This window comes from Acomys minous (assembly GCF_964271855.1).
Source record: "Acomys minous genome assembly, chromosome: 10".
Classification (NCBI taxonomy): Eukaryota; Metazoa; Chordata; class Mammalia; order Rodentia; family Muridae; genus Acomys; species Acomys minous.
In genome coordinates this window covers 95,829,926-95,854,266 of record NC_140491.1, presented here as the reverse complement: position 1 = coordinate 95,854,266, position 24,341 = coordinate 95,829,926, and the positions used below count along the sequence as shown (strand labels likewise).

The window sequence follows — 24,341 nt, the reverse complement described above, 5'->3', positions numbered from 1 at the left end:
CTCCCCTGCCTCATTATACAGAGGTTAAAACCGATATCCTAGCAAGTAAAAGACTTAACCGTGTTGCCTCGTTTCCTGGGGTGCCTGGTGGCTGCTTTTTCCTCCAGCCAGGCACGCATCCTCTCTGATGAGCACTTCATTCTGACAACTTCCTGTCCGGTCCAGCCTCTTCTCCCTCCCACACATCACCCACGTGTTGTGTGACCTTCAAAGCCCCGCCCGGGTCCTCCGGTCCCTCTTCCCTTTAACCTCACTGCCCTGCCTCTCTCCAGAGATTAATTGCAATAACCAACTCTGTTACCTAATTAGGCCACATGCATTGCACCTGCCTGCCACAACTAATGCCAGTCAGCTCGATCGGGGCCAAATCTTCCTACAGTAATGGGGTTCTGAGGCCAACGAAGAGAGAGTCACTGTGGGTGACTGCAGACTGCAGTCTGCTGTACTCGAAACATGCCTTTTCTGCATATTTCCAGGCATAGATACTGACTTCTGCATATAGCGGTACGGTATAGATTGAATATACACACTGGGATTTCTCTCGTCCTCCTCTCCAGCCTTACTCCTTCGATATTTTTCCCCCAAAGGACAACCAGACAGTACCTCATCTTTCTTTAAGCCACTCACCTGACGCCGCCAACCCCCGGACTTCCCAAGACTCTCACCATGGCTGAAATGTACAGATCTCCATAGGTCACAGAGCTCAAGGCTTATTTCGTCCTCCACCAGCAAGCTGCCCAGCTTCCTGCAAGACTAAGCCCCTCTCCTCCTTGGACCGTCACTCTTGGCTACATCTTACAGGCGGAGGCATGGTTCCCGAGTCTAGCACTGTTACCCTGTACTTGTCAGTTTTGTCATTGGCAAATTACCCAAGAAAGACAGGTCCTTCTATCGCCTACCCTCCTTCCCCACCCCACTGGGTTCCCGCTTGCTGTTTTGCCTCGTGCTGTCTCCCCCCTACTGTTTTACCATCCAATGCCAAGGTGTTGCTTATGCAAGGATCTTAAACAAATTGCTCCCTTGTGTATTGAATACTTCCAGTACAGTTAATGCTGGTTATTTGTGGGGGAAAGTAGGCAGTTAGAAAGGCTGCGTCTGGTCAGGGTTTGGAGAGCTTGTATTCATTTGCTGTTGTTTACTAATTTAGGGAGTAAGTTTTGTTGAGTTAAGGAGAAGCCGATTACCAAGCTACTCACCTTTCAGACTGTTTTTTGTTTTGTTTCAGCCCTACTGTGGGACATTTGATTAGATAAAGATGACCTAAGGAAACAGAAGCCTGGGGTCATTTTAAAATCAGTATAAAGCTGAATACCAGAGGCCCCTTCTGGTGACTCTGGAGCGATGTTGGAGACCAGGTTAGGCCCCTAGGTGTCTCTTGTGCTCTGCATACCAGAGGCCTGAGTTCCCCGGGCAGCCCTTTCTACTCATCTGAGAGCAGCCAAACTCTTGCAAATTCAGTTGGCAGGTTTCTTCTCCAGGAGAGGGTCAGGTCGCTCACCCTCGGGGCCCCCAGCAAAGCCGAGAGAGACAGAAGTTTGGGCACTTGTGGCGCCAGGAGGGGAGCCATGCTGCCGCATCAGCTCTGCTTTCTTCTAGCCCCAAAGGCAGAAGTGTTTGAGCAACACGGCGCCCGGCCCCTCTTCCTCCTCCCTTCCCAAGGCAGTGTGGGCAGGGCGGGGAAAACTCGGCTATTTGCGTCTCCACGCCCAGAGCCCCAAGTGTGCACACTGTGGCCACAAGGGAGGCGAGTTCATTTCCAGGGCTCCGGTGGGGGGTGGGGTGACGTGGTCCTCGTGAAGGGTGGAGGCTGCTTTTGCCTTCTGCACCCCAGTCCAGTGCGGGAGACACGATTGTGGCCCCGGTGGGGCGCTACCCAAAGTGCCTGATGGTGCAATGGTTAGCGATGTTGCCGCTGCTCTGGCTGCTGCCGCCGCCGCTCCTTCTGCTCCTGCTGGGGGCTCACTCAGGCAGCGCCCAGGATTTGACCCACACCCAAGAACCAGCCCTCGCGTGGCGAGGTGAGTGTCCCCAGCGTCGGGGTCGGGGCAAATTGGCAATCGGGAGTCAGGCCAGAGCATTCAAGTAGGGGCTGAGGAAGAAAAGTCAGAGCAAGGCGGGGTTTGTATTGTGGTCGCTTTGTGTACTGTCCCAGGGCAGATGGGACAGACCCCCATCGGCGCATCCTCTTGGCCTCCACACTAGGGCGCGATGAGGGGCAGGGTCTTTGCTTTCCAGACTTGCGGGACTATAGGATTTAGGAGGGTAGGAATAGCTTAAAAATGCAAACTTTGCAAGAGTTGTTTAGAAGAGTTGTTCGGATAAAGCTGACAAAAAGATGTCTCGTTTCGTTTCCTCCCAAAGGGAGAACTTGGCTCACCGTGTATACAACACGCTACAGATGACCCCTAAACACGCCTGTCCGCTCCGCCCCTTGCAGAGGCGGGGCGTCTCATCCAGTCTCTCAGCCGGGTGGACCGCTATGAGATTGGTACAGACACAGGCTACCTCCTGCTCCTCGGTTTCTCTAGGCTGAACAATGGATGATACTATTCCCGCAATCACTGAAAATGAAGCCATACAGCCCAACACACGTGCACAAACGGATACATTGAGCATAGGTTTGAGCGCCAACCACGTACAGTGAGACTCAAAGTGAACAAACACGTAAGGAAACCCAAGGAAAGATCAAAGTCCTGAAGGAGCAACGCAGGAAAGAGTCTCTGAGACACAGAAGGCGTGTCCCAGAACACATGACTGTGGTGATTAAAAAAAAAAAAAGCAAGTAGGTGGCCTTAAACCAGAAGAAGCCTCATTGCAGCTCCTGTGCACTTTGTCCTAGGAATATCTTTGAGCAAAAGGCATAAAACATGATGTAATCTAGTTCTTTGATCTTTGATTTTTTTTCTTCTTCAACATACACACACATTTTTTCAGATTTTCTTTTCTGGATTGTACTTTTGTCTTTATATCCACCCCCCACCACCCCAGGCTAAACCACATTGGCATTTATTCCAAAACATCCACAGTCAGAAATGCTCTCAAGGTACTTTATGTGCACACACACACACACACACACACACACACACACACACACACACACACACGTCCTGCAGTTGGCCACTTGGCATCTTAGCACCCCAGTCTTGCCTGGGTTTAAGGGCAGCAGCTTGTGAGACAGGCTGGGACTGAGCCACACAAAGCATGTGCTGGTGATCTTTTGAGTCAGGGTCAGCACCCACTGTGAGCTAATCCCGGTCTATATTTGGCAGACCCAAATCCTGGCCTGAGATAGTAGCTAATGAGACCTTCTTTTCCATAATCAAGGGCACTTTGAAAATTAGAATCACCAGCTCCCTACTGTATTCTCCAGGTACAGCCTGCAAATCTGGAGTCCAAGCCTATGGGCACAGAGCTTCTTCAAAGGCAGGCACCGGAGTTGATACACTAAAGGTATAGGCATTCCATACTAACTACCACGCAGGCTCCCCCACCCCCCCACCCCACCCCCCGTAACCCCACCACCTGTACCAGTGGAATTACAAGTCAATTCTAGACAGGCGTGAAATCAACTTTTTATTAGCCACGAAGGAAAACCAAACTATTAATATTGGGGAGAAAACATAACACAGTGTCTGCTTCGGCCTTAGGGTTTCTTTTTTTTTTTTAATATTTTATTTAATTTTAATTTATGTCTGATTGTGTGGGAGTGTCAGATCTTGGAGTTACAGACAGTTGTGAGCTGCCATGTGGGTGCTGGGAATTGAACCCAGGTCCTTTGGAAGAGCAGGCAGTGCTCTTAACCACTGAGCCATCTCTCCAGCACCAGCCTTAGGGTTTCTATTGCTGTGATCAACACTATGAGCAAAACCAACTTGGGGAGGAGACCACAGCCCACCACGGAAAGAAGTCAGGGCAAGAACTCAAGCATGGCAGGAACCTGGAGGCAGGAGCTGAGGCCGAGGCCATGGAGGGAGAGGGCTTTCCAGATTGCTCCCCATTGTTTGCTTGGCCTGCTTTCTTATAGCACCTGGGTCCACCAGCCCAGGCAAGAGAGGCACTATCAGTAGCAAAGTGGGTACTCCTATATCATCGTCCATTAAGAAATGTGCCACAGGCTAGCCCACAGGCCAATCTGTAAGAACCTTTTCTCAGTTGAGGCTACCTCTTCCCAGATGACTCTAGTTTGTGTCAAACTGACATGAAAGTAGCTGGCAGGACTCAAGTTCATACATTCAAGGGCAGGAACCAAGGGACAGCTACCATGTGCTTAGCCGGCTCTTGAGACACCTTGTTTCTCACTGCCTCAGCACTAGGTTCATTTGCCTTTAGCTGTGATTGGCATCCACCTAACAGTTAGGACAAAAGTACAAAGCGTTTGAGTTACATATACCCACTAAGAGCAGATTGGTAGCGATGCATAACAGGTTACACACGCACTACTGTTCTGTGTATCCCAAGTTTACCAGCCCTGGGAGGCAAGTGATGCCATGTTGTATCTTTTCAATCACTTATCAGTAACCTTTATGGAAAGCTCAGTAAATGTTATATCATATGATAGTAGATTGCATTGTGCTTCAGGGGCAGACTGGATATGATAGTCATAGGATAATCATTAGTCTCTGTGCCTCAGTTTCCTCCTTTGTAAAACATAGGGCTTCCTAATGTCATGTGTTGTCCTTCAGCAGTATGGTCGTCGTGGTCGTGGAACCTTCTTCCTCTGCTTAGGACCACTTTAACAATTTGGCAACGCTGTACCAATCATTTCCTTGGCAGATCCTGCCCTCCACTTCAACACTGGCTAAACCAAACAGCCTTTTGTAGATTGACTTTCCCTCGTAGAGCGCTTCTTCTCATGTGTACTAAATGTTGATAACGCCACTGTTCTGGTTAGTTTTATGTTGCTGGGATAAAAGACTCTCACCAAAAGCAACTTGGGAAGGAAAAGGGTTTATTTGGTACACACACAGATCACAGTCCATCAATGGAGGGACACTGCTTGCTGGCAGGATCTTCAGGCTGACTTTTCTTACATGGCCCAGGGCCACCTGCCCAGGAAATGGTATCTCTTATTATGGGCTAGGGCCTCCTACACTAACCAATCAAGAAAATGCCTCAGGGACATGGCCCCAGACCGACCCAATATAGACTCCTTTTTTTTCTGGCAGTGAGTCTGGGCTGTGTCGAGTTGTGAAGTTGACCACTCATGTACTCCAGATACTGGAAGGGCAAAGGGAGACTAAAGAGAGAGAAGAGCCTCCTGGGGAAAGAAAGGCAATGTTTTCCTAAAGGAAACTGACTGAGAGTAAACACATTTTAAAGCTACACTGAAAGTTAAAAGCCATAACTGTAAAATGGCCCTGATCAGAGAGCATACCAAGAGAGTTTTCCTCTGTTGCTATCAGCTTCCCAAATGCACAAGTGCAGTGAGCTCCACCAGACCAGGAGGGCTCCTTGGGACAATTAGTGCCACGAACAGTGAGCCTGTTAGTGGGCCCTGCCCAAAGAAAGGACAGTGAAACAAGGCACGAGGCAGCAATAAGCGTGAGCAATGGCTGGATGCCTCCCTAGTTGCTATCTGATAAATAAATAGTATGTGCTCCTTCTTTGTGCAACTTTGACCTCATCAGAAAGCAATCCCTGAGGTGTCTCTATATTGCAGTGAAGACTGTTTATTTGGGAGACAGTTGTAGGAAGAGAGAGGAGTGAGCAAGGAAAGGAAGAGAGCCACGATGGGCAAGTGAGGTTCAACTTCACAGTGGGCCTGCCTGGAATTCTCTGTGGGCCCTTAGGAGAGAGAGCTGTGGTATTTTCCATCAACATCCCTTCCCTCCTAGCCTGTCATTCCTGAGACATTCATTCTTGAGTGCTTCTGGCCTGGCTTGAAACAGCTGGGTAGAAACAGAGTCTGCCGGGTGAGTGGAGCTTGTTTGTGGATGAGCAAGCTCTGGATTAGAGGATGTGAACTGAGAGCCAGCAGCAGTAGCTACCCGACTCCCATATTGCAGATATAAAAACAGGAGTCCTAGTCTTCCCTTATCAGGAAAGTGGGATGGAGGGGAGGACATCCTGTTGGGACTTTAGGTAAGAGAAGTATGAGAGAATGGGGAAATAGAAGGATCCAGAGGGTCTTAGAAACCTACAAGAAGAACATTATGACGGGTGGATCTGGGCCAGGGGTCCTGTTCAAACTACGACACCAGCCAAGGAACATACATGCAGTAAACATCGAACCCCGACCCAGATCTAGCCAATGGTCAGGACATTCTCCACAGTTGAGCGGAGAGTGGGGACTGACTTTCACATAAACCGTGGTGCTTCATATTTGACCACGTCCCCTGCATGGGGAGGCCTAATGGTACTCAGAGGAAGGATAGCAGGCTACCAAGAAGAGACTGGATACCCTATGAGCATATACAGGGGTGGAGGCCCCCCTCAGTCACAGTCATAAGGGAGGGGGGGTAGGAGGAAAGCAGGAGGGAGGGAGGAATGGGAGGATACAAGGGATGGGATAACTATTGAGATATAAAATGAATGAATTAATAAAAAGTAAAAATAAAAAAACAGGAATCTTGTGACACTGTCCCCAAGAAGCCAAGAAGCCAGAGATAGACAAAGAAACATAAACAACTGCAAAACAGAACAGTAGATGTTAAGACAACAAGTGAAAAGCAGAGTGCTGAAGGGCTGCAGAGGAGGGACCTGCCAAAAGGCTCTTGCTTCCCTAAAGGATAAGTAGGGAGTTAGCACGTGGGAAAAGGGACATAGGTGCCAAGTCCTATTTTATGTGAAAGCCACAGAACCATGCATCAGCAACTGTCAAAGCTCCAGTGAGCTGAAAGTTCCCCGTGAGGCTCTTTTATGCACAAAGAAAGAGGCCTGTTAAGGTCACTGGGGCAAGTGTTGGGCTTATTGTAAGTGTCACAGAATCTTGGGGAGACTCAAGAATACTGGCCACTGCATGGAAGCAACCCCACCTCAACCCCACCAAGCAAAGACGTCGTCTGGAAAGTTAGGGTTGAGCTAAGTCAGTCCCAGCGGGGAGCATCGAGTTTGAGTTTTAAAATACGGTTACTTTTTTCTTTTAAAATGAGTAAGTGTCAGGAGATGAGAGATGTTCAGGAAAGGGAGAGTAGCAGACAGACCATGGGAATTCCCAGTTTGGGGGCTGTAATCTTTCTAGACAGTGCTGCCAAATGTGTGTAGCTTTCTCCACTTCCTGGGAAGATGTGGTTGCAGGAGAGGTCATAAAATTGGACAGCAAGTGAAAAAAAAAAAAAAGAAGAAGAAGCTATTTGAAACAGAAATCAAGAAACCAACTAGTCAGAGTCAAGAGTGTAATGTTCACAGATATATCTCATACCACAATGCACAGTATATGTGGGGTATATGTATAACTAAAGGTTTCCTTTAAAAGATGCCCTTGCCCAATTTATCATACTTCTGGTGTGTTTTTGTTTGTTTGTTTGTTTGTTTTTGGTTTTTGGTTTTTATTCTATTCTATTCTATTCTGTCTATTCTGCCATAGTGGATATAATACTAAATTCATTCCATGAGCTACCTTACTAGGCCCAGCCTTCAGTAGACAAAGCACTGGGCTAGAGTGTTGATAGATTTTCAGATGACGAGAACAAAGAAAGAGCCTACTGCTGCCAGAATCATCATGTGAGGAGAAGTGGTTGGGGCAGTAGCCCCCACTGCAGGAAGAGAAGAAAGATTGCCTTCTGGGAGAGGAGAATGAAAACCACACACATACTGGAGGCCAACATGGGGAAGAGTCGTGGCTCTTACGTCCTCCCATAGTGCCATTTCTGATACTGAGGTTGAAATGCCCTCTTTACTGATCCTAGACATTTCCAACACTGGCGAGGACTCTGCCAGTTTACATGTACCACACTGAATACCCTCTCACTGTGGTAGGTAACGGCAATATATAACCTTTGGAAAGAGAAGGCTGGGTTAAGTAGCTTCCATCTGCAGGACTTGTAGAGCAGGGTTCCAGCCCAGGAATCTGTGCAGTAGTTCAAAGGATTGCTGGATGGACCTCTGCCACCCTGTGGCCTAGTTCAGTCTTCTACTCTATACTTGGAACATGAGGTTCATTTTAGCCCTAGAACGATCAATAGGTCTTCCTACTGTCTGCAACTCCTCACTCCCAAATCCCACATGTATAAGTGAATATTTTCATAAAGCAAAAATGGGCAAATCCGTTGATTTACACACCGTTCTAGGACACAACTCCTATGTCCTTAGGCAATAAGCCATTCTCCTAATCTGGAGATTTGAGATTTAAGCAAAAGCATGGCCAGACTGCTTTAGCTGCCTTCCCTGGCCACACATCACTCCAAAACTCTGGACCTCATTTCTCTCAACTCTACCCAGCATCTCTCCCTTCGTGCTTTGTTGTACCTTCTTCCTTGTTATGCCTCCTCTGGTTGGCTCTTTTTGTTGTTGTTGTTGTTTTGTTTTGTTTTACTTGAGACAGAGTTTCTCTGTCTAGCCCTGGCTGTCCTGGAACTCAATTTGTAGACCAGGCTGGCCTCAAACTCACAGAGATCCGCCTGCCCCTGCCTCCAGAGTGCTAGGATTAAAGGTGTGCACCACCACTTACTGTGTACATTAGCATAAATTTCTGATTTGCCTGGTCCTTTTAATTCAGCATTAAACTTCCAATCTCATTTCCCATTGGCCATTGTCAGAGTAACAGGCACCACCCAATACGTGTTCCAAGCCAGTGACTAGAAAGGTTACTCACAGGCGGCTCAGTTGTTGCCTCAGTTCCTCTATTCACCTATTTATCTAGGTGTCTGATAGCAACCATGCTTTTGTGCTCTCTTCTGAGCTCACTCCTAGCTAGCAAACCCTCATTCCATCTATCAGAGTAGCGGATTCGAGACGTCTATGGACTGTTCCTTCTGTATGCTTTCAGGAACTGTCCTGGACAGCTTTTTAGGAGATGTTCCAGCATATAGCTGAGAACATAAATCTTGGCCTCACTTGATTGACATGAAAAGAAATATAATTCATAAAAAGAAACAAACCCAAAGGCACCTTACAAATACTAGACTAACTATAGCATTTCTACGAAGTAAAGCCACTCAAGGAAAATGGGCTCTGTGATAGGGTCACTAAATAAAGCAAGAGCTTTGCACTTCCATGAGAGGTCACATGACTTGTTAATTTATGATATTTTTCCAGACTACTGTTGATCCAAACGGATATGTTATTACTGCTGTTGAGAAATCGCTAGGATAAAAATAAACAGGAAGTTCAAAGTGATTATGTAACTATGAACACTGTCTTTTGTTCACTGCCCTTGCATCCAAAGTTAACATTTGTTTTCACTTCTACTAATGTCATCAAAGTGATCCACAAGACCAAGGTTATCCCCAGCAGGAGCCTGTGATGCTCGCACTAGGATGAACCCTATTATGCAGATGGGGAATCCAAGGCAGATTCTCTTCTAGTTTCAAGTGTGTCATGTGTAGCCTGCTGGTCTTTTTTTCTGTAGCACTAACTTGTTTCAAAGATCAAGGAAGTAGTCACAGGCACAGTTTCTCGGAGTCTCATGCTCACAGCGCCTCCTACATATAGTTTAATGTCTATGGTTCAGGCTCTTAATAATTTTTATCTTTGAGTTCATGTACCTTATGTAATTCCAATGGACAGGGGAAGACAAGCCAGAGGCTTGGGACTGTTCCCCAGTAGCATGTCTCCTCCAGTAAGGCTGAAGCACCCCTCTCCCCCAGTAGTGTCACCAAGTGTTCTAATAGCTGAGTCTGTGGGGGATACTTTTTAATCAGACTGTCACAGATTGGGACTGTTACAGTCTGAATTGTGTCCTCACAACCATCATCACCACCCCCAATCATATGATAGAGTCCTAATCCCCCAATACTTCCAAATAGGAATTTATTCAGAAAAAAAAAAAAAGGTTTTGTTTGGTTTTGTTTCCCAATGGGAAACAAGTTAAAGTGAGTTGGTTAGCACAGCCCTAATGTTCTACAGTGTAAAAGGGAATTGGGGTTGAAGAAATATGCGTAGAACACAGAGGTATAAAGAGATGCAGGAAGGTGATGGCACACAAAGCAAGTGAGAGGGCACCTTCCATTCCAGCCTCAGAAAGACCTAACTCCGGCCAGCTTGACCTTACCCTTCGGCCTCTAGCATCAGGGTGTGTATGTGTTGGGAGGGGCCGTCTATTGTTTAAGCTATTCTATTTGTGGCAACTAAAAAAACGATATAAACAGTAGCCCACCTGAAGTGTTGTGCTGTGTTTGCTTCCTAGACACCTACTTCAAGTTTATGTTACTTTTTAAACGGGCGCATTCCTAAAGCAGTTAGGCTAGGCAACTCAGATGTAAACAGGGCTGCCTTAGAGACGCCATATTGCACTTGCAGAGTTGGTGGTGGAGCTGTTTTCTGTTTGCTCCATAGGCTCAGTCTGTGTCACTTCCCCCAGGGCTTCAGTATGTGTTTGGGCAGGGAGTTTAACATGTCAGTCTTAACTTGCTCTTTGAAAGCATGCTCCCTGGTGTCTAAGCTGGTATAGTTTCAACACGGGCTATAAGGAAATAAAAGAGCCGTGATGAATAGTGATTTTTTTTTTTAACCCTAGCAATGTCTGCTGGGTACCCCCCCCCCCAGTTAAATGAAAGCAAAATGATGCAGGAATAGGCTGAAAATGAAAAGGAAGAAACAGGTTTCCTTGCTCGGTTTGAAATCTTCTTAGTAAGATACAAAAATATGCCAACGATCCTGGTGGCAGGAGGAAAGAGAACAGGGCGGGACAGCTGAGACTGGCAAACACAGCCTAAGTGGTTCTCACACCTACAGGGCTTGGTAAGAGGCAATCTGAAGCCTCCGGGAAGGTGTGCCTAGTGTGTGTGTGGGGGGGGGGAGGTGTGCCAGTAGGGGGTGGGGCGGGGGAAGGGGGAAGGTGTGCCCAGCGGGGCTGGTTAAGCTGGGTTTCATTTTCCCACCTGTGACAAAGGGTATTGTGTGTGTCCTAGAACCTGAAGCAGAGGTTTGGGGAGATTAGAGAGAAAGGGAATAAGACCAAATAAAAGACTTATCAAGAGGGATCAGTGGGCCCAGGGAGGGGTCGATTATTCAGGTTTCCAGACAGCAGGAGCCTAAAAACACCTCAGAGCCAAGGATGATGCCAGGGAAGGGGAAGGGAAGCAAGTGCTGTGCCAGGAGGAGTTTCAGGGTTTGGGGTTTTTTTTTGGGGGGGGTTGTTTTGTTTTGTTTTTTTGGGTTTTGGTTTGGTTTGGTTTTACACTTAAGTAACTTTTTAGTTGATTAATAAAAGGCAACAAACAGGAACCCAAGGGCTGTTAAAGGTCTCCCCAAACACTCAGATGATGTGAGAGAAAGTGTACACTTTTAGCAGAGAGGCATAGAAAGGACTGTCTTTGTTGTCTTCGTCTGTGTATCTATCTGCTTTCTGCAGAACCAGGCAGAGACCCTTGCTCACTGTGAGCATGGGACATTCCTCACTTGGACATGCAAAGTCCTATGGGAGAGAACCAGCCCTGAGCTATGAGGAGAGTTTGCTTCAACAGCTGTACAACACCCTCTCCCTGCTACAGAGTCAGAAGCCCCACACAGCTGCATCTGAATTCCTGTGGTCACTGAATGGGGCGCAGACAAGCCCAGATACAGGAAGTTGAGAAAGTGAGTACATCTCCAGAGAGACGCTGTCCACCTTCAGACTAGTTAACAGGGAGGTGCCTTCTGTAACTCAAGCAGGAATCGTGTCCAGAGGGCCTGGGGAGACAGGTTAACCGGTAGGAACACTTGGTGTGCAAGCACGAGGAAAAGAGTCAGATGTCGTTGTGTGTGCTCTTGTCACTCCAGCACTGGGGGATGGACAGAAACAGAAGGGTCACTGGGGTTTGTTGACTTCCGGCATAGCTCCAGGTCAGTGAGAGAGACCCTGTCTCAAAGGAATATAGAAGAGACTAACAGGCCAGGATGCACAATTCCTTCAGCCTCCATGAGAATCTGCACACACAAGTGCACGTGTATACACCACAATATACATATCATCATCATCATCAACATCATACACACACACACACACACACACACACACACACACACACACACACACACACACTGGATTGACTCAAAAAGAAGCTCCAGGCCAGTGAGTGATATTTGGGTGGATGAAGTAAAAGAGGCTTCAAACCCAGGTCCCTTGGAAAGGAGGCTGACACTGCATACAGTTCATAAGCCGTGTCTTAATAGTTTGTCTTAAGCATTGCGCTAGGTGTGAGCTGTGCATGTGAACTTTCCTTACAGCTCCCTTGACACTGAGCACCACAGAGGCCAACTTCCAGCATAGGATTCCTTTAGAACTCTGTTTTGTTGTTTGTTAAGAGACCTGATGCTGAGCCGGGCGTGGTGGCGCACGCCTATAATCCCAGCACTTGGGAGGCAGAGGCAGGCGGATCTCTGTGAGTTCGAGGCCAGCCTGATCTACAAAGCGAGTTCAGGACAGCCAAGGCTAACACAGAGAAACTCTGTCTCGAAACTGCCCCCGCCCCAAGAAAGAATAATCTCTTATGTGATAGGTAACAGCTGAGAAATTCTCAAATGGCTGTCAGCCAGTGAAGAAAGACTTTTTTCAGGCTTGAGGAAACACATCCAGCAAGTCCACAGAAAGACCCTCCTTAAAGCAGAAGGGTGCTCAGGAAATGTGCCCGCTCTGCCTCAAATGCTGGGGCTTTGTAGGGCTGATGAATTTGCAGACAGACAGGCTGGCTGATAGGCCCACAACTGTTAGGTAAACCTGTCCTTATTCGGCTTTGAACTTGCTGGGCCAGTCCATCAGCAGAGGCCCTACTGTCCAGAGAAAAAGCAGGAAGGTTTTTGTTTTACAATGCCAGCCTTTCGTTTCAGTTCAAGAGGCTGAAGAAGAAGCCAGCTATCTTGGAAGTTCATCATCTTTATTACCTGATTCTGGTCCCTCTCCCTGTCTGTCTACCTATCAGGGAATCTGTCTCGATCCTAGTCCCTTACTCTGACCTCAAGGAGCTGGGAGAAATCTGATAGCTATTTCACATAGTCAGTGTGAGTACCTGTGGGTGTAAAAATGACAGTTCTCGTCTAAAAGGGCATTAGGGCAGCGGGTGCCTTCCCCACTAACTCCTGTCCCTGCATCGATTTTGAGTGACCATAGCCCAGGAACAAAGACTTAAGTTACTGCAAATTCCATCTTCCAATGTGGAAGCAGTTTCTTGCTAGTGTGTATTTGTTTGTTTGTTTGTTACAATTTTACAGGACAAAGTTTAAAATACCTTGCTGAGTACACCAGAGAGGCAGGTTCAACAAGATGGGGGGGGGGGGAGTATCCTATAGGCCCAGGAGACACCCTTAGCTCTTGGATTGGTGGAAGCTAGTGTTCTGCTGAGTTAATAGCTTCTATAAGGTTTCTATTTAATATCCTGAGGTGTTGCCTCAGATACAGAGTGAAGCAAGCAATGACTACTCAATAAGGCTAAAACCAGCCAAGATAAAGTAATTATACTCCCAACCTACGAAACTCCAATTTCTCCTCAGTACTGAGATTCCCATCCAGCTGTTGGTCCCTGCAGATATAGAAACTCCCCCCGGGAGTTGTTTTTGTTTTGTTTGCTTATTATAGTTTGATAGGAGAAAGTAAAAAATCAAGGAAAGTTTAAGGTGCACTAGTGAGTACACCAGAAGGGCAGGTTCAAAGAGATGGGGGAGCTAGACACAGCTTCTTTTCAGGAATTTCTGTTCATGTACATTTCCAGAATCCTCACAGAATATCCAGTGTTTTGTTGCTGTAATGAAATAACCAAGGATGTGTGGGCAGTTATAAAGAAATTTATCTCATTGAGTTTACAGCTCCAGAAGTTCAACAGTGTGACACCAGCATCAGCTCGGTTCTAATGAGGAGCAAGCTCACTGCAGTTGGCATCACAATGGCAGAAGTGTAATAGGGACACCGACAGGACAGGAAGTCACATGAGCCCTTGGAAGACACACTTCCCCATATCCATGTCATAGTACCTGCTGTCCTTTGATGACCCAACATGCCATTTCTTCCTCCTTTGCAGTGTCTCCCTGACTTGCATAGATGTCTTCAATCTCCAGTTCTGGATCACAGTTATAATTTCCAGACTGTTCCTCAGACCCATTCACATACCACCTCACTCTGCCTGATGCAGGAGCTTGCCTATTTGTCTTTCAGCATCTGGACACCTAAAATGATACTGGGAATGCACACACAAAAATATACTATACATGTTTTTTGTTGAAGTCTATTTGACTCTAGTTCATCTCTTAAGTCATAGCCTCAGTCATACCTTGGCCCCAAAGCTCCCTTTCATATAACATAATTAATAATGTAAAAATTTTTAAATAAAATTCAAGATCTTTATAGAATGACCCCAAAGCACAAAGGAGCCATTCTAAGTTCACATCTTCCTGCTGCCAAATTTTTTTTTATGAGCTATGCTGTCATCACTCAAAGGCTGCCTAGTTTCATCATCTCTGAGCTTAGGTGATACTTTGCAAGCTTCCTCAGTTGGTTACCAGTGTATCTATTGACTCACACCACCTCCCTTGCTGTTTTGAACACGGTGTGGCAAGCAGGAGCAGCTCTCTGGGACCAGTACATATGTGCTTACAAAATACCAGGCTCCTTGTCAGGGTTTCTTGGGTGAAAAATATGAGGACTGTGATTCTCTGATACTCAAGACCAGAGTGACACCCTGCTTCCCACCACACATGACTTCTGTTAGGTAAAATATAAGCTTGGCCTTGAGCTGTAATTACCATTGTGCCTGTCACTCGCCAACGAGGCAGCACTCTGACTTGGATATCCTTCCATCTGCAAGTTTCTAATGCGTCACTCGAAACACATCTGTTGTTGGAAACCTCGAGTTGCCCATGTCAGCAATCTACAGACGTTCCTTTCTTCTTTCCCGGCGTTTTGACAGGGTATATGAAAATAAAGGTACAGTAGAATACAGTCCTCAGTAGACTTCGAACTTGTATTCCCAAGACGAAATGGATTTGGAAAAAAAAAAATGCAACGAATGGGTAGTTCACTTAAATGGCTTTTCCAGACCTGTCTGGCTCTGAAGGCCATGGGTCTGGGTTTGTGGGCAAAGCTTGCCTCCCTGCTGAAATCAGGTTATACTCCGTGCTATTCGGCTTACCCTCCATGGGAGACTCGCAAGTGCATGCGCACACGTGCTTGCTCCCCCCACGCCCAACTCCTATGGAAGAGTCCCGTCTACCTCCCACTGACAGCGGTTAAAGGCTCCATTAGTCTTCCTATGTCATCTTTTTTTCTGTGTCCTGGTTTTATTTTAGTTACTCATTTTCACCAACTCATTTTGGGTGTCATTGTGGTAAATGTTTCTTCCGCACGGACAGCGCTTCTTGTTACGTTAGCTGGGGCAGTTCTCCCAATCCCACAATGCACGGATTGATAGTTTCAGCGGACTGATAGACTAACAATTCCTTGGCCTCTCACAGCTGGCACCAAAGAGTGCCTGTTGAATGCGTATAAGTGAGTGAATGTTCCTCCTGTATTCATGAAAAAATACACCTTAGCTTAAGCTGAACAGTCGGTCAAAACCAGAGCTCCCCCCTCACTTGTTTAGAAGCCGAGAAATAGAAAGAGAGGACTGTCCTGCCTGTGTTTTAATGGATGTAAATTAGCTTGTAAATTTCTTCTAGTACTCCATACTCTTTCCCCACCCAAATTTATAATTAGGAAGGGAAGAACATTACACTTCCCTTCGAAGAGATTTAATAATTCTGGCAGTACTTCATTAATCACTTAATCACTGTTCAAGCAGAACTGATGTCCTTGACATACCTAATCTATCTTGATTCCCCCACACCCCCCACTCTTGAGCTCCATGCTTTTGAATGCCAACAACTACACACACTCACGGTTAGTGGCCTCCTCACACATTACAGGACTTTTAGCAGCAACTACTATGTGCACACAGTAGCAACGGGAACAGTGAGGCTTCCGGCCGGCCTCCTCACAGTCCACGGGAACAGCGAGGCTTCCAGCTGGCCTCCTCACAGTCCACTGGAAGACTGCGCTGTTGTTAGTCAAGTCAAGGAGATTGATGGTGCGGGAAGCCAGGTGTGGTGGCGAGGGCGGGAAGACGAAGCTCGGGGACTGGCCTACGGAACAGCAGGACCCTGCCTGGACAGTGACAGAGACGTGAAATGTTAGGATCAGACTCTGGGGTGACTGGATGGGAAGGTGGCTCGGGGCATTTGTTAGCTTGACATGTTGAGAGGCAGCATGTTTGTTCGTGTAGGTGAGCCCCGTGGCTGCTTGTTAGAGACACGCACTGATTGGCTTTCTCGAAGCTGCATCCCACGGAACGGTCATGGCTCCCGGAAGGCAACAGCATGGATCAGGTTATCTAGTGGTGTTTTAGGTTTTGGAATGGATTTTGGTGATTATGGGTGTGATTCTGCCATGCCAGTTCTGCCACTCTTTCTCCTTAAATGTGTATTAATTTGGAACCTTCAAACATTATTTTTTCACCTCTAATCCCGGTGATATGAAATTTCTTTGTCTGCTTATTCATTCTGCAACCAATATACTGCTTTGTAGTGTCACAAATTTTTCTTACTCTTAGTTTTTGGGTTTTAAAAAAATATTTTATTTATTTATTATGTATACAGTGTTGTGTCTGCATGTACAGCTACAGGCCAGAAGAGGCACCAGATCTCATTATAGATGGTTGTGAGCCACCATGTGGTTGCTGGGAATTGAACTCAGGACCTCTGGAAGAGCAGCCAGTGCTTTTAACCTGTGAGCCATTTCTCTCGCCCTTAGTTTTTGATTTTTGTTTTTGTTTGTTTGTTTGTTTGTTTGTTTTAGTTATTAGTTGTTGTTGTTGTTCTTTAATTGCAGTATATACTTTACAGGCAGGGAATGTGGAAGAACAAAATACAAAGACTATTCGTTAATAATAAGCTGTATTTACTTGAAAAAGTAAGACAAAGATTTTTAAGATCTGGGTTTTTGAAGTATATGTTTCCTCCATAAACAATGATAGCATAATATCTCAGAATCATTTTGCCCTCACTGTGTGTGATGAAAACAAAAGTAAAAGTAAACTTATTGTTGATAATATAATAATGTTAAAAAACAAAAAAAACTCTTTGGCAGCTGCTCAGGTAAAATTTCATAATGCCCAGCAGATCTACAGATCTATAGCGGGCTCTGCCACTCAGAGTCAAGAAGTCTGAGGACTACCACTAACATCTTGTTGAATGAAAAAGTGAGTGACTGTTCCCCTTGTAGTCATGAAAAAAACAAAAACAAAAACAAAAACACCTTAGCTGAAGCTGAACAGTTGATCAAGCCAGAACTGCCCCCTCACTTCTTAGAAACTCAGAAGTAGGGGGGTTTCTGGCTTCCTGAATCTACTCACTTGACTTGGTAGCTTTGCATGGTCTATTTCATAGGCTGTCCTTCACATCCTATGAGACTCATATCGGTCATGGTCCCAGTTCACATAGGCAAAGGGAGGCTCTCGGGGAGATCAGCTCATCGGTCCAGAGATCCACAGCTGGTAGGTCCCTGTGCATCCAGAAAGTCACCCACAATCCAGCCACTCCATAGACTCATCTCAGATGCACAAACTGAGCCCCATCCAGTAGGTATCCGAGCTGGACACACTTGACTATGGCCAACGGATAGAAGCTGAGCTACAGGATGATCATAGTAAAATAATTACCCTTTACTGAAAAATTAATGGAACTGAGGTAGCTAGAAAGCAATTTAGTGGGTTACAGCAGAAATTAAGGCAAGCATTCTGCCCGGGCATGAAAAGGTGAAAAGGAGGGTTGGAGGGAAGGTTAATTATTGAAGTCCATATCACATTGATGAGAGGTGGATTTGATTTTGAATGGCTGTCACTAATAACCACCCAGAGATGGCTTTCATTAGGAAAACAAATTTCCCGATCTAAATGAAATCTCCCTAAAACCATCCATTCCCCACGCCCACCCCCTCGACACTCCCTCCTCTTCTCCTCTGATGTATGTAATCAAAGCACTTTCCTTTTTCCTGACAACTAATTTAACTCCTCAAACACATGGTTATACGAAAGGTTATCAATTATTAAATGAGGTCCAGCTTTCGCTAATACGCTGACAATGTTTTCAGCAGAGCCTTAAGTGATTTCGGTTACTATAAACCAGCTCTCGGCTTAGTCAGTTTTGGAGGAAACCACAAGCATTTTCCCTAAAAGGGGGCATTACCTTCTTTGTCCCATGTGTTAGGAGGTTTGTCTGCACTGTTCCACCTGCCTGTAGCTCCCCCTGCCCCCCTTCCCCTCCACCCCCCCCCCATCTCTGCTCCATCTTTGCTATCACTCTCGTTACCCTAAACCCAGCCATTTAAAGGAAACTGATAAGTTCCCTGCAGAGTTTTAAAGAATGGATGGGAAGTAGAAATATAATATGTAAGCCTGGCTAAGGGGAGGACAAAAGAGCTCGTGGATGTGAACGTTATTCTGAGATAAAGCCACCTTAAAGCCTAGCTACCAGGGGCTTTAAGCAGCGCCTGCTGACCTGTCCAATCCGCAGCAAGCACTTGCTGAATTTAGCCCACAGAACTAAGATAGCATTATCATCTGGAGAATACCTGTGAGGGGAATGTGTGCACAGTTATGAAGCAGGTGACTGCTAGGCCAGCAGGCAAGCAGCGGACGTGCGTTCTCTGGCTGGATCCTGCCGGCAGCTTCTTCACAGGAGACTGACCCAAAGTAGGGTCCCGCGTTATTCCGTCCCGCTGCCTCTGTGCTCCACGCCTCTGTGTATCTAGGTGTCAAGCCTGGCCTCGATGCCACTGGCTGCATGCTTGCTGGGCTGCTCCTGGTAGGAAATCAGCCACCCCACCCTCTCCCTCCTGACAGATCGAGACAGGAAGCAGTCTGCAGAAGCGTTAAGCTCTCACCTGCACCGAATCCTCTAGCAAACAGCTGTAGAGAGGCCCTTCTGTTTACCTCACTACCTTGCGCTTCCCTGCAGGACCGTGAGGCTAGAGAGTTTCATCTCAATGACTTTTGAATAAGCTGCCATGTTCCAGATACTAAGGAATTTGTCTGCAGGAAACTAGATTTTTGGCCAAACCCTGGACACCCAATGTCCCTCCTGTGTAACACTGCATCTGTTCAAGTGTTATAAGAACTTTGACTGTCAGGAAACCCTGTTCATCCATGCCCAGGAGGCTCTTAGATCACAGTTCTCCCATTATTGCCAATAAGGACTCTTCCGGCTGCCAGGAAACTATTTTATGCAAATGAAGACTTTGTCGTGGATTCCGTCCCTCAGCTACAAAATGACTGGCAGCTGTGACTTATCACAGCTTAGATACACACACTGGGATCATCATAGCCCTAGCTAATTACATATGAAAATTGCATCCCACGTCTTTCATTTATTCTGTTACAGATAAAGGAATTTTCATTATCCAGAGCGAGAGCCTTAAGACATGCATGCAAGCAGGTAATTCGGTGCTGACCCTGGAGAACTGCGAGCAGCCAAACAAGCACATGCTGTGGAAATGGGTTTCAAACAACCACCTCTTTAATGTGGGAGGCAGCGGCTGCCTGGGTCTGAGTGTATCTGATCCGGAGCAACCATTAAGCCTCTATGAATGTGATTCCACCCTCGTCTCCTTGAAATGGCGCTGTAGCAGGAAGGCGATCGTGAGCCCACTCCTGTACAAGGTCCAGGTGAAGCATGGCAACACGGTGGTGGCCTCACGGAAACAGCTCCATAAGTGGATCACCTACATGTCCGGTGGTGGAGACATTTGTGAGCATCTTCACAGAGGTAAAAGTAGCCATTGGTGAATAGAATATGTGGACAGTGTTTCATAAATAAATATAGATAGATACTATCTATTAGATGATAGGTAAATAGATAGATAGATAGATAGATAGGATAGATAGATAATAGGTAGATAGATAGATAGATATACAGAAAGTATAATTTTATCATGTAAAGGGAGTACATGAAGCCTGTCACGTCCTGGCAAATCTTAGTAGCTTCCTTGCTTCTAGTAACAGGATTATTGCAGCCATGGACCGGATGTGCTAAAGAGATGGCAACCTCAGAATTTAAAGGTAGTAAAGAAAAATATTGAACTAGCTTCAATACAATCAATGCAAATGGGGAAGAACCAGCAAGAAGAAGAGAAGGAAAAACAGAACATATTACATGGGAGGGTTCTTGCACTGACAGGTATAAAGCAGCCACACTTGGCGCCACTTCTATGATTGTAGAAGTCCTGCCCCGCCTTTGGGGGTGTGTCTCCTGGGCATTCAGATGCCTTTTAAGCTGGCTGTCGCCCATGTGACAGCCAGGCTACAAGGCACTGGAAGATAAATGACACACTATTGTCAAGGGTTATTTGTTGTGTACCAAGCATGGATTGTGGGGAGGCATGATTTATAGGGGAACTCTTGTTTTCTACAGTTCTGTTACTTTTTGGCACATTTAAACAGAAAAAGAATGGAAGATTTTAAAAAAAGCTACACAGCAAAATGCTGTATATACTCATCCATCCATTTAGCACACTTTTTTTTTTTCTTGAGCACTGACTATGGACCAGACACAGTGTTAGGCACTTGGCAGTACAGAGACCAAGACAGATGTGGTCTTCCTCTCAGGATTAGAAGTGCAGCAGGCAAGTCCTAAGTCCTAAGGCAGGGCCTTCTGCTGCTGATGTGAGTGAGTGCGGAGTCAGGACCAAGACTAAGACATTTATCTGAGCTTGCACACTGCAATAAACCAAAGAGCTATATCCAGCACGGTGACTACCCGACACACCTCAGGAAGACCTTGACGCTCCCTTTGTGTGTTTTAGCCCTCTGTCCATACTGACCATGCACACAGCAACCCATGAGGCTGAGGAGAACAGAGGGCTGAAAGAGATAAAAGGCTGGGTCCTGAAATCCCTCTAATTCCTATTAAAAAATCCGCAGTGTGCTGTGAACTCAGCCCATCCTCCCCTTGCCAACTGTGAGACCGTGTCGAACTCTCCATAGCTGAGCCTCTTGTCTAGCCGAAGACCTGATGACTTCATTTAATATGGCTTAGATAGTAACCTTGTAGAAATCACCAGCTGAATCGTGAGTGGTTTTGGTTGCTGCTATGGTAAAGGATGATAGATTTTTGGAACATTCTGAGAAAGAGGTCAGCAGATCTTCTCTGCGGGGCCATCTTGATGAGAACGGGAGATAGAAACTGGTCAGGCCGGTTGAGGATGTAAGAATGCCTTTGCTGGACTCCTGGAATGCCAGAAAAGCGCTAATTCCTGTTTCTTTCGTCTGCTAAAAAAGCACTATGAGGCTATGGTAACTGTCTGGCCAAGATTGGGAGGAGGCACCAGGACGCCCTGTGGTTGGGCAACTGGACTGAGCAGTTCATCTCTTTCCTCATACCTCAGATCAGTTGCTGCCACAAGTCCTTTAAAAGGCCCAGGCTGGCAGCTGGGTGGTCCCTGATTCCCTAGGAGCCTTCCTGCTTTACAGCCCCGCCCACCTCCTTAAGCCCGGACCCCATGAATCTAAAATAAGTTCCTAAAATTTTCCCTCTGTGGTCCATGACCTTCATTCTTCGAATTCGTGAGATAAGCACCGCCTGAGAGCTCTGGGGGAAAAGGAGCTTTGCTGGCCACGTCTGAGACCCTGGCTCCCGGAGAGAGCCTCTTCTGTTTTCAAGGTCGCCCCCAAGGATAGAAGCTGACTTAAAAACTAAGTTAGCCCAATTCACTCTCTCCCTGCACACAGTGATTTCTTTTTTCTTCTTAAGACTAGAAGTCTGATTTTGACACTTTCTCATTTGAGACCTGGCAGTGACTTCCCACCATCCTCAGAATAAAGACGGAAGTATCTAAGAGCAAACCGAGAAACTGCTTCCGGGAGTCCACTCCCTGGAGCCTTCTTTACTCTACAAGTACTCTTTCCCCCAATTCTTTAGGCTTATTGTTCCTTCTGCTGGTACAGTTTCTTTCCCCAGACAAGCATCCTTGCTTTGCCCAACTTGTTCACAGAGGTTGCAGGGGCCACCCCACTATAAACACAATCTTCTTATCCTATTTTATTTCTTCATGGCATTTACTATTACCTGAAACTATATGTTTGTGTACTTGCTATCACATATTCTTTCTCCACCAAACTAGCTTGTTAACAAAAAGGGTTGGTTTTTTTTTTTGTTGTTGTTGTTTGGTTTTTGTTTTTGTTTTTTGGGGTGTTTTGGGGGGGTTGTTTGTTTGTTTGTTTGTTTTCTTTTTTCAGTTTGCTGCTATATTCCCAGTGCAGAGTATGCTAAATTAAATAAGTACTTATTTTTTAATTTCAAAGCATTTATTTATTTATTTATTTATTTATTTATAAATGGTTTCCCTGCATATGAATGTATATACACCTGCCACATGCATGCCTGGTGCCCACAGAGGCCAGAAGAGGGTATTGTGTCCCCTGGAGTTATGGTTGTGAGTCATTATGTGGGGCCTGGGAATCAAACCCAGGCCTTCTGCAAGAGGAACGAATATTCTAAAACATGAAGCCATCTTGCCAGCCCATGAATATCTCTTGGCTGTTGTGAAAATTCCTTCCCTGAGGAGTCATAAACAACATCTACTCCCCCCCCCCACACACACACACAAGATGCCAATAGCACACCAAAAGTGGAGTCCACCAAAGTTAACCCCAAGGAAGCAATGCTTTGCCAGGCTCACTCACACAGCATGAGTGAGGGCAGCGTATGGCCTGGAGACTGGGCAGGCCTAAAGCAACCAGACTGGAAGGTCTATGCTTAATTTGAACGCTAGCCCTTCATGGCTGCATAGGCAAATCCCTCTTTCTTTGGCCTTCCCCAGCCTATATACTCAAGTGCCTCTGACTGTCTCTCAGGACAATTGTACAAATTTGCATACAGATGGTATGTGTGTTGGGGGTGGGGGAGCATGGCTAGATGCTCGGGTGAGAGTCCTATGACCCCCCAGCCCTTCCTTCCATCAGGGAGTGTCACCAGCCCACAAGCCCGATTATGTTGACCCTTCCGCTCTGATGAAGACGGCAGCTGTTTTGCTTGGAGGACTGTGTTCTACAATATCATCCAGTGAGCTAACAGATGCCTCCGACTCTGTTGGAGTTCAGACAGAGAGGGCTGTTAGGAGGCTGGCAAACACTTTAAGAGAAAAAAAAAATCCCATTACATATTTCCTTTTTATTCCATTCACAAATCTGTATGCTGCTGTGACCAGTAGCCATAGTAAACAAACAGTTAGATACCCCTAGGAACAAACCGTTTGCCATGACTTCTGAAGACCTGGTGTGTCTGCACACACTAACTGGTAAAGCCTGAAGGGCTCATGGTGCTTTTAACAAGTGCCTGGCTGTGTGGGGGCGGGAGGGTGGGGGTCAACCAATAGGAAGGCACTAACAGATGACACTTTCCAAAGAAGAAACTGACCCGGCATTTGACTGTAATTCTTTTCTCTCCTAGATTTATACACAGTCAAAGGGAATGCCCATGGCATGCCGTGTATGTTTCCTTTCCAGTACAACCATCAGTGGCACCACGAATGTATCCGGGAAGGGCAGAAAGAGGACCTCCTGTGGTGTGCCACCACCAGCCGATACGAACGAGATGAGAAATGGGGATTCTGCCCAGATCCTAGTAAGAATAAATCCATCTCCATATCATGAATGAATCAAGGATGATTAGAAACTTATCTGGAGTGAAAGGAAAATGCCAGGGTTGATGGGTTGATGTCTGAATAAGCACTCTGATTCCATCCATCTAGATTTTGATTTGAGGTTTGTTTTTGACTTGAAGAGACAATTTTAATTCATAATCTTTTTTTCCCCCCTCGACACTCAAAAGATACTAACTAGCCTTTCTTCATTGTGCTTGGTGCATAAAGATGATTTAGTTGGAATCAAATTATAACATTCTGTGGTCTTGCCAAGCCCCAGCTTCCCAGCAGGATACTTCCAAACAATCAGAATACAGACAAAAGCCAGCAGTCCTTTCAATCCACCGCTTCCTAGGAGCTGCCATGACGTCTCCACATCCAGACTTCCTGTCTTGCCCATCGTCAAGTCCAGACATCAGCCAGTCCCTTGATGACCTTCCCATAAACATCACAGTTGCCCTCCTTACTCAGCCACCACGAGGTCTCATCTTGAATTCTGACTTTCCCAACCTTTCTGTATAGTCTCAAAACCTTTTCTCAAGTTCCTAGCCTAATTTTCAAGGTCCAGTGACAACTACAATGTCCTACTTATTTTTCTTAGATA

At 46.2% G+C, this 24,341-nt stretch overlaps 1 protein-coding gene across 1 annotated transcript in view; it reads left to right on the top strand.

Annotated features, from left to right (window-relative positions):
• The first annotated feature begins 1,749 nt into the window (after positions 1–1,749).
• PLA2R1 (phospholipase A2 receptor 1) overlaps positions 1,750–24,341 on the top strand; it is a 124,693-nt gene continuing 102,101 nt past the window's right edge. The window contains exons 1-3 of the mRNA XM_084799795.1: positions 1,750–2,018; positions 19,480–19,863; positions 23,545–23,718. Of these exons, the coding sequence (XP_084655921.1) occupies positions 1,886–2,018; positions 19,480–19,863; positions 23,545–23,718 (691 nt within the window). The 5' untranslated portion in view covers positions 1,750–1,885. The remainder of the gene's footprint in view (positions 2,019–19,479; positions 19,864–23,544; positions 23,719–24,341) is intronic.